Source organism: Theobroma umbraticum, unplaced genomic scaffold, assembly GCF_002168275.2.
Source record: "Theobroma umbraticum cultivar Fairchild unplaced genomic scaffold, ASM216827v3 scaffold_130.0, whole genome shotgun sequence".
In the NCBI taxonomy this organism is placed as follows: Eukaryota; Viridiplantae; Streptophyta; class Magnoliopsida; order Malvales; family Malvaceae; genus Theobroma; species Theobroma umbraticum.
This window is the reverse complement of record NW_018397264.1, coordinates 2,544,522-2,554,918: the sequence shown is the minus strand read 5'-3', so window position 1 is coordinate 2,554,918 and position 10,397 is coordinate 2,544,522. Positions and strand designations below refer to the sequence as shown.

Here is a 10,397-nt window from a genome sequence, read left to right as displayed (position 1 = left end):
TATATATATAGAGAGAGAGAGAGAGAGAGAGCTGATGCAAGGGAAAGGCATTTTTGTAATTGATGCTCAGTATATTGAGGGTGATAGGAGAAGCGAACGATTGCAGCTTCAATACCAATTCTCCTCGCATAGCAAGGCTGCAAATATATATTTGAGCTGTACCCTGTACCCTCTCTCTCTACTTATCTTTGATGATATATACTACCATCATTTCTTTTTGTTGTTTGAATGAATGAATTGATTCTTAACATTTCATGCATAGTTATTGTTTAACAGTTTATTATCAGCGTCTAAAGCCAGCAATAAGCAGTTTGTTCTTCCCAACTTGGAAATCATTTTCATTGAAACTTAAGGGTTAAGTTTGAATTTTGGTTAGCCAAGAGACCCGACTAGGAAAAAAAATGGTCAAAAGGATAAGAGAAAATTGTAAAGAATAATCCTTTTGACAAGGGTATTTCAAATTAATCATTAAAATTTATTTAATTATGATTTAATAAAAATGTTTTTGAAACTATTTTAAATAAATTAAATAATTAATTACAATTTTTATCCATATGTGCTTTCGATTTTTATCCATATGTGTTTTCGATTTCTCTCTCTCACCATCAGTCTCTCTAATTTTATCATTTTCTCTCTTTGCCTTCCGTTGTGCTTTCAATATGTCAAGTGATAGTTTTGATGTGTTTGAGTTGAGTGGCTATTTGAAAATTTTGATTTTATAGTATACTAGATGAAACTAAAATGGTAAAAATATCATGGATATTTGAAATAACTTTTAATTGGATCAATTCAGAACCTAGATACTAATAAACTTAAGAATGAATTTGAAATTTATAAACTTAGAGTTTTAAACAGATTTTTTTTTCAATTTTTAATCGAAATAGGTATTTTAGATAAAAAAAATTTGTGTTTTAATTTATGAAAACATATTAAAAATATTTTAATCAGTGTCAAATTGTAAAAAAAAATAGTAAGAGAGTCGAGAGGATTTGAAGTTTTTGTTCGTAAGTAACAACAACATTTTAAACTTTAAAGTAAAACAAAATTTTTTAAACATGACGTGTAATAACAATATTTTTTCAATATGTCGAGTAATAACAATATTTTTTTTAACATAATGTGTAACATATTTTTGTACATGACATGTAACAATTATTTGTTTTCAATAAAACATGTAATAACTTTTTTTAACCATAATATGTAGCAAAATATTTTCTTTTTGAGCATGATGTATAACATGTTTTTATATATATATATATATATATATATAAAATGTATAACAATAATATTTTTTTCAACATAGTGTATAATACCATATGCATGACATGTGACATCATTAAAAATAATTTTATTCAATTTAACTAAAACTAGTTAAAATTCTAAAAACTATTATCTTTAAAAAAATCTTATTTTTGAAAATTATTTTTTAATATGACCCAAAGGTTAATCTTTACCCTTTTACTCTTTATTAATTTTTTTCTAAAGTATAAAGTTTTAAAAGGCATTACGAAGTCTACAACCTAAAAAGTAATGTGACTTATTATATTTCAGCTCATACCCAAAAAATAAAGCAACAGATTTTTTTATGTAATGTACGAATATTTCGTATGAAATATATCGTATATAGACATGTATCAATTGATACATCAAATTTGATAAATCTATATGACCTCATGGTAATATCTAATATATAATAATATATAAAAAATTATGAAGATGTATATATAACCTCATGATAATATCTAATATATAAAAAATTGAAATATTCTTATGTATCGCATATTTTAAAATAATATTATAAGATATTGATAACTATATGCCTACATAAAGCTAAACGCTCTCATTTTTAGATATTAGATATTGCTAATTTTGTTTCATTTATCGTAAAAAAACTCATAATTTATGCTTAAAACCGAAAATTCATCCCACTTACCAAAGTCAAATGACCAACATCATCCATGAGAAATACAGAGCAAGGAATCCAAATGCCCTCAATTAGTTCAAATTATATTATTGCCATTTGAGTTCCATTATTTGTTATATTATAATATGAAATAAATTAAAATTGTAGTAATATGTTTGGTAAGCTAGAAATTTCCAGTACAGTTGTTTCCAATAAAACTTCAATTCGCTCGAAATTGTTATTTTTGGGTAAGTTAATTTCTATAACAGTTGATCTCAACTCCCGCCCCTGGTAATGAGTTATCTAGGGTTAACGATCAGGTCTTAAGAGAGAGCTGCTTTAAGAGCAAACTCAATGGCATTGATTACTGCTGTGGCGTGGCTTTTTTCATTTTATTATTAGTTTTGCCGTCCACATGTTGTTCAGAGAGGTCGGGGAACAACTAGGATTAGAGAAAGCTGTGTAATTCATGCGTTACAAGGTGCAAATTCAGACAAAGACCCGGGGAACGGAATCAAAAGGCTTGCAATCTACCCCCCTTAGTTGTGCCTTGAGCCCTCCTCCACCGCCATTAGCCAGCGGATGAATCCCATGTGTCGGACCAGTCAGCTCAGCTCGGTTCGCCCTCTCATTCGCAAAGGCAACCCCGAATCGCTTGTCAACATCTGCATGCATATACCATTGAATGCATGGTTAATTCTTGGGAAACAAATAAAGTCTTACAATATTATTTTCAAAGGCTTTTTACCTCGGGCAAGTTCATCACAGAGCTGGCCATCCCTAGTGAGAGCCATCATCAGCTGAGGCAGCCCAAGAGGGAGATTGTCGCACCTGTCAACCTGCCAGAAATGGATCGTTTTACCGTAAGTCTTGCAAACCTTATCAAGGTCCTGCCTCTCGATTGGCCCAGGAAATGTTGGCATGAACAGCACCCCGCTCTTCACCTCGCACAGATGCGAGTGCCAAAGCGGTTTCTCATTGTCGGGCAAGGTCAAAAACAAATTCTCCGATATGATATACTCCAATCCAATAAGCTTTGCATCTGCTTCAGGGCTGTCGTCTATGAGACACTGCCGCATTTCTTCGTTTTGATGGGCGCAGAAATGGTGAGCCTCGACCTGACGGGTCATGTCGTACCCATAGAAATGAAATCTACAGCAATGCGAGCAACATGGCTAATGAGAGGAAATTGACAATAAATTTAGAAAATTTGGTAAAACAAAACAAGCAAAACAGAACGGCTAATTACGCGCAGAGATGTTGATGGATTTGTTTGACGGGGACAAAGGCTTGGATGGTGCCAGTGGCCGTCTCAAGGAGGGAAGTGGCAGTCTGAGTTGGCTTTCCTGGAACTTGTGGGTGATACATCGCTCTATTGCTTTGCTTGGCTAATTTCGGTTTGAGTCGTTTTGGATTGTGGGGGTTGGACGAGTGAAGGCTGCCCGAGCCAGCTCGCTTTAAGGTCCGTTGATCATGAGTTCGGCCACGTTGCTTTTGCGTGCAGAGTTACGCGTGGCAAGGGACACGTTACACGTGGCTTCTCTTATCAACTACAGCTGTTGAGAGAAGATGTTTCTGCAACATTTCTTTTCAAATCGGCAGCAATTTAGCTAATCAATTGTTTAAAATTCTTAATTTGTGTCTCGACTATAGAAAACAAGTCTTGAAATTTTGAAATTTCATCTTATTTGGACTTAGTTTATTTGTTTTCTTATTGATTTGTCAATTATCTTTTATAATATATTATTATTAATTGAAAGTGATTGCAATAGTATTTTGTATTCATAAATTCATAAAAGTGACTTTGTAAAAGAAAAAAAGCATAGTTTGGAGCCTTATATCACTAATGAGGAGAGGCATGAAGTCTTTGGTTGGTTCATACAAGACTTGATTTACTTTTGTGTTAGATTGTATTAGTTTATTCAGTTATCTTATATTAAATGTAATAAATGTTATATTTATTAAAAATTATGTAATCACTAAAAATTCATGTCACCCTCTAAAAGAGTGAAATGATGAAACAGAGAAGTTGGAAGCAATAATGAAAGCAAAAACAAATACAAGCAAATTTCTTCCCACAATCAGTGCCTCCATTTCTAACGCCGCATCTTCTTCCTCCTTAGTGCCATCAAATCATATTAAAATCACTTATTATTTAAGTTAATTTTTATATTATATTATATTTTAAAATAAATAAATATATTATTATTATTAATTAAAATAATATTTATTATTTTAAATTTATATTAATATAAACACGTCAATATATTATATTAATATCCATTATGTGGAACAAAATCGATCATTAGTTATCAACACGAACAAAAAACAAAAATTTACTGGATGTCTGTATTGCAAGGGTAAATGTGGTAATTTAGCACGGGATGGCAAATAACAGCGGAAACAAAATGGAAGCCTGGGAGCGGAAAGAAGAAATAGCTGCAGAAGTGTTCCTAGAAATCTCCATTACTTTGAACATCTCTCTACCTTTCCCCTCCTGCAATTAGCCAAGCGAAAACCCATTGTCCTTTTGCTTCTTCCTTTCTTTCACACAAACCATGAGCACCCACAATCCTCCAAAACCCGTCTTTTTAACCAAAGCCCAACGCGAAGAACTAGCCCTCAAACGCCTCGAAGAGCAACGCGCCCAACAGAAACGCCGCCTCGAAGAGCTCCACCGCTCTAATAACACCACCAACAGTAACTCCGATTCTCCTTCCACTAGGCCTTCTTTCGATTCCTCTGATCGCCGCGACCGCGAAAGGCAGCGGGAAAGAGACCGCGAATCCGAGCGGAGAAACCGGGAGCGCGAAAGGGAACGCGAGCGGGAGGAGGAAGCCAAGGCACGAGAACGAGCGCGATTGGAAAAATTGGCGGAGAGAGAAAGGGAAAAAGAATTGGATTCGATTAAAGAGCAATACCTCGGATCGAAAAAGCCTAAAAAAAGGGTTATCAAACCTAGCGAGAAATTTAGATTTTCTTTCGATTGGGAAAACACTGAAGATACTTCGAGAGATATGAATTCGTTGTACCAAAACCCTCACGAGGCTCAGCTTTTGTTCGGACGAGGGTTTAGGGCTGGAATGGATCGGAGGGAACAAAAGAAGCTCGCGGCGAAGAATGAGAAGGAGATGAGAGAAGAGATTAGGAAAAAAGAAGGGGTTGAAGAGAAACCAGAGGAAGCCGCGGCGCAGAGGTTAAAGGAAGAAGCGGCAAATACTTACGATACATTCGATATGAGAGTTGATAAGCATTGGTCTGAAAAGAAGCTTGAAGAAATGACTGAACGAGATTGGAGGATATTTAGGGAAGATTTTAATATTTCCTATAAAGGGTCGAAGATTCCACGACCAATGAGGAGTTGGGTTGAGAGTAAATTGAGTGCCGAGTTGTTGAAAGCTGTGGAGAGAGTTGGGTATAAGAAGCCTTCCCCGATACAAATGGCAGCGATTCCTTTGGGATTGCAGCAAAGGGATGTGATTGGGATCGCTGAGACAGGGTCTGGTAAGACTGCTGCTTTTGTCTTGCCTATGTTGTCTTATATATCCAGATTACCACCTATGAGTGAAGAGAATGAAGCTGAGGGGCCTTATGCTGTTGTCATGGCCCCGACTCGCGAACTTGCGCAGCAAATTGAGGATGAAACTATGAAGTTTGCACATTATTTGGGTATTAAAGTTGTTTCAATTGTTGGTGGTCAGTCAATAGAAGAACAAGGGTTTAGGATTAGACAAGGGTGTGAGGTTGTTATTGCTACGCCTGGTCGTCTGCTGGATTGTTTAGAGAGGCGATATGCTGTATTGAACCAGTGTAATTATGTGGTTCTTGATGAGGCTGATAGGATGATAGATATGGGTTTTGAGCCCCAAGTTGTGGGTGTTTTGGATGCTATGCCATCTAGTAATTTGAAACCTGAGAATGAAGATGAGGAGCTTGATGAAAAAAAGATTTATCGGACTACTTATATGTTTAGTGCTACGATGCCTCCAGCTGTGGAGCGGCTAGCTAGAAAGTATTTGAGGAATCCTGTTGTGGTCAACATTGGTACTGCTGGAAAGGCTACCGATTTAATTTCCCAACATGTGATGATGATGAAGGAATCAGAAAAGTTCTCGAGATTGCAGAAGTTGCTCGATGATCTTGGGGATAAGACGGCAATTGTGTTTGTTAATACTAAGAAGAATGCTGATACTATTTCCAAGAATCTGGATAAGGCTGGTTATAAAGTAACAACCTTGCACGGTGGAAGGTCGCAGGAGCAGAGGGAAATTAGCCTTGAGGGTTTTAGGGCCAAAAGATTCAATGTCCTTGTTGCTACAGATGTTGCTGGCCGTGGAATTGATATTCCTGATGTGGCTCATGTCATTAACTATGATATGCCTAGTAATATTGAAATGTACACACATCGTATTGGAAGAACAGGACGTGCAGGGAAGACTGGTGTGGCCACAACATTTTTGACTCTTCAGGACACTGATGTCTTCTATGATCTCAAGCAGATGCTTGTTCAAAGTGGCAGCCCTGTCCCTCCCGAGCTGGCAAAGCATGAAGCTTCTAAGTTCAAACCAGGATCGATTCCTGACAGACCTCCTAGACGCAATGACACTGTTTTCGCTCATTGAGAAACTTGAGTTTTTATTGGCACGTAAGAAATTAAAGCCCCAATATGATTTGCTGTACTGTGGTATTTTAGTTGCCGAAGTATCAATCATTGCCGCTCACAAGTGATTGCTTTTTGCACTTCAATTGTAGAATTTGAAAGTGGTAATAGCTGTCTTTACTTTAATTGCTGCTGTATTGCTGTTACCATGCTAATTTGTCACTAGAGGAGTATTACTGGGTAATAGGAAGATGGTGAACTTTTGAAATATTTAATTTGAGGTCACTGATTGCTGGGTTATATATTCTTTCAGATGTTCACATTTATAACTGCTATAATGTTATGTAGCTTGTTTTGCTGTATTATGTTTACAAACATAAAATTTTGAAATTTGGCTTGCATGGAAATTCAACTTGGGATATTTGGAGGAAAAAGCCACATGATCGAAGCATGATGCAACTGCAGAAGTGAAGAAGAATATCTTCTATATATTTATTATAGTTAGATATGTATGAAAGAGATTATAAGTGTTTTGCATGTCAATCTGAGTGACTATCTCCTCATTGATTATGCTTGTGACATATTAAGTAAAGCTTGACAAAATTATCACCTTTTCTAGAAGTTGAGCTATTCGCCAACAGCGTGGATGGAATTTATTTAGGTAACACCGTAGAGATTGGATATTTATGTGAGTGAAAATTCTTATTTTTATCATTGAAGATTATATTAGCACGGAATATAAAGGCCTTTACTTCATAATGGAGTATCATTCAAGAACTTTCACGCAACATCAGTAGTTTAAAAGTTCGAAGGTTTCCTGACAAAGGTGTACTAGTGTTGATAGTTGAGAGTATTTATTTGCATCAAGATTATCCTTGAAAAGAAAATTAGAAACCTATAGTGACCTGGGAACAGAAAGCTTTCTGTCCTAGGAATTGCTATAATTTCGAGGTACATTGCCTAATTCTTCTTGATTATTGTAGCTGAAATGTGTGTTTTGAGAATGAACTTTCAAACCCAATATTGGCTGAATCATTGTATGGGTGGATCAGTTGAAGATGAACTGGGTGAGTGTTGTTTTAAATGACATTTGTATGTGTTACTAGGACAGGAGGTGATAGTGGAGATTTCAAATGGGATTTAGTGTTTTTCATCAAATGTGATATAGTTGAATAAGTGATCGGGGTTTTGTTTCAGATAAAATACTGCTAATTAGCAATATCCTTTCATGGGATATGAAAGTTAAAAGGCAGATACCTTGAAATTAAATGGATCCTTTTATGGTTTCTAGGATTTAGTCACCTCATTTGCTTGTCCCTTTATATGTGGATTGGAAGGTTGGTTGGGAGCTATATGATCTTTTCTGTTAGCTTTATGCTTTCTGATTTGAATAATGTGTTAACCTTATTTTGGCCGGATGACACACAACAAATAGAATAGTTTTCGTGAGTGTTGTTATTGTTGCTTTCCCTGTTACTGCTGTATGTCATTGTCGTTTACAGACATTAGCTATGTATTGCAATGTATTTATTCATTTTGCAGATATACGTTAATGCTTGTAATGTTTGTTTTCATGAAGATATGTCCTTTGGGTTTTCCTCATGCTCATTTGCAAACCAATGCAACTACGCTAGTTCACTAAACTAGCATTTTCAGAAAGTTAAATTCAGAGCAAAAAGCTATCTTATAAGCTTGAACCTGAAAAATATGAACTCTCAACAAAAATTGTCTGAGCATGAAATGTTGGGTGCTTTGTCCTTGATTGTTGGCACACTTGATATCACATTAATCTGTTCTCTTGCAGTACCTGGGTGCATCTTCTGATATATATAAAGCTTGTAAAGCAGGTAACAATCCATTGGAGTTCTATTTATTTCTATGTTTCTTAAATTCATCTATTTGATTGTAATGAAACTTATCTGCCAGTGTTGCCCACTTCAATTTGTATGGTAAATCTTAAAATTCTATTACTGAGTTGGCCAATGATGCGCCTCTCTCATTGTGTGTGAGCATATGCATGCATTTATACATAAAGCGCTTCAAAAGAGTCATACTAAAGGGAGGGTAAACCGTTTGAATTGAGTGATCTTCCTTTGAATCTCCTTCTCAGCCCAGCTTGCATACATACATATGAATTGTGCTCATGCACTCATGGTAGACAATGCTTAAGGTCTTGTTTCCTAAACATAGGTGGTTACTTGCGTGTCTGCTGTTGACATTGAGACGTGAGAATCAGAGGCTAGTAAGAGGAGAAAAGAAACTGGTATTGCATTATTCTTGATAAATTAATGTCTAGTTTTTATTTACGAACAGACTGCTGGTTTATCTAGTTTATTTTTCAAATGAATCACTCCATCCAATTACCTTGTAGTTGTATTAAGTTGAAGTCAGCCATGCATGCAGAAAAGTGGGAGAAAAAGTGATCATTTGAACAGCATGTGGTGCATGTTGTAGTGGGAGCATAAATGAAAGTGTTGGTTTAAATTAATTCTTATATTTCTTTCTGGGGAAGAAATATGTTGTTCTACTGGTACTCCTTCAATCCCATTGCCATCTTGTCCAACCACCTCATTGATTCTCCACCAACAAAGTTCCTAACTTCTCTCATTTGATCCTTAAAACCGATTAAGCAATGCTGAGTTCATCCTCAAACGAACCATAACTGCAAAAAATTTAGCAAAGGAGAATATGATTTTTGCATGGATGATGGATTTTGAGGCCTGTTTTGAATATAGCTATATGGGAACTGTATATAAGCAGAATCAGGGTCCATATTGTCTGTTGAAGGCAGATAATCATGTTTGGAGAAGAAAAATTGACATCGAACTAGGTCCTAGTTTATGTAATTTTCTGATGAAAATGACAATATGCATTTTGACAGGGTTGGAGCAAGGGCAGTTAAAAAATAGTAACGTAGGGAAGTGGAGACTGTTGTGTTTGGAGGGTCTCTCTGTGTGGTTTCTGCCGTGTTAGCTTTGCCTGGCTTGAGGAAAACTTGAAGGATTTTCCGGATCACCTACATGAAAAGTAGTGAGTTCACATCAGACACTAGCACAGTATTTTGTAGTGAATTTGAAACAGAGTCAAAAGTCGGTAGCATTAATCCCTGAGTTTCTGATGGAGGTAGCTTGACTTGTCAATGGTTTGGAGGTCCAAAATTATCTTTCTCAGATGTTTCAGAGTGCTATATAAAACAAGCATTTCGGGGGTCAGAGGGAAGCTAACATTTCGGGGGTCAGAGGGAAGCAAGATGTGGGAATTGAATGTTGACGTGAGTGTAAACTTGATGGCCCGATGCTGTCTTAATACGCACGATCAGGCGGGACTAGTGATGGATGGATGGATGCGAGGTCATTAATTTGTACGAAATTAAATAGAGACATTTAATTATATAAAATCTTAAAATATTAAAACTAAATTGATCAATTTTGAAGAAAAAAATTTATTACCTGGTGCAGGCCTGAACAGGACAGGACTTCATTTGGGCCTCGGCAACTATATTAATAATTATAATAATTCACCAGGCTATGAAAACGTTTGTTGCTTCAACAATCAAGTAATAATGCAGCAAATAAATAATTTGGGTTGTGTTAAATATTAGAATAGAATACAATACAATGCTTGTGTGATTTGCCAACTGACCAATTAACGGAGCTGAGATTGGGAGAAAAAATATCAGTAGAAAGAGGAGATGGTACATAGATTACTTTATGGCAGTAGTTAGTAGAACCATGAAAAAAAAAACGCAAGGGATAGTAGCAGTAGGTAAGCAGTACGTTTTCAAGGTTGACTTTGGCAAGCGTTTGGTTGGGTGGGGTCAACACCACGTGGTCCCCACTTTTTCGAACGCTCGAAATTCCCAAATCCGAAACTTCATAAAAGCGTCCCTGTAGT

The 10,397-nt window shown here is 36.1% G+C and overlaps 2 protein-coding genes across 2 annotated transcripts; one reads left to right on the top strand and one right to left on the bottom strand.

The window, feature by feature from the left end:
* Positions 1-2,392: 2,392 nt before the first annotated feature.
* On the bottom strand, positions 2,393-3,585 carry LOC110422164 (oil body-associated protein 1A-like). The gene is made up of 3 exons (XM_021435957.2): positions 3,153-3,585; positions 2,652-3,055; positions 2,393-2,568 (listed from the first exon to the last, which is right to left on the bottom strand). Exons 1-3 carry the CDS (start codon positions 3,269-3,271, stop codon positions 2,393-2,395), a joined length of 699 nt encoding a protein of 232 aa, XP_021291632.1. The 5' UTR covers positions 3,272-3,585.
* A 710-nt stretch (positions 3,586-4,295) lies between these two features.
* LOC110421748 (P-loop containing nucleoside triphosphate hydrolases superfamily protein) lies at positions 4,296-7,046 on the top strand. The gene has a single exon (XM_021435414.2). It carries the CDS (start codon positions 4,462-4,464, stop codon positions 6,523-6,525), a length of 2,064 nt encoding a protein of 687 aa, XP_021291089.1. The 5' UTR covers positions 4,296-4,461; the 3' UTR covers positions 6,526-7,046.
* The last annotated feature ends 3,351 nt before the right edge of the window (positions 7,047-10,397 follow it).

Bases quoted from the DNA above. Each gene is read 5' to 3' on its own strand.
- LOC110422164 (XM_021435957.2), bottom strand. From the start codon at position 3,271: ATGTATCACCCACAAGTTCCAGGAAAGCCAACTCAGACTGCCACTTCC. The intron at 3,056-3,152 runs GTAATTAGCCGT...GCATTGCTGTAG, and splicing joins ATCCATCAACATCTCTGCGC to ATTTCATTTCTATGGGTACG. The intron at 2,569-2,651 runs GTAAAAAGCCTT...ATATGCATGCAG, and splicing joins CTGTGATGAACTTGCCCGAG to ATGTTGACAAGCGATTCGGG.
- LOC110421748 (XM_021435414.2), top strand. From the start codon at position 4,462: ATGAGCACCCACAATCCTCCAAAACCCGTCTTTTTAACCAAAGCCCAA.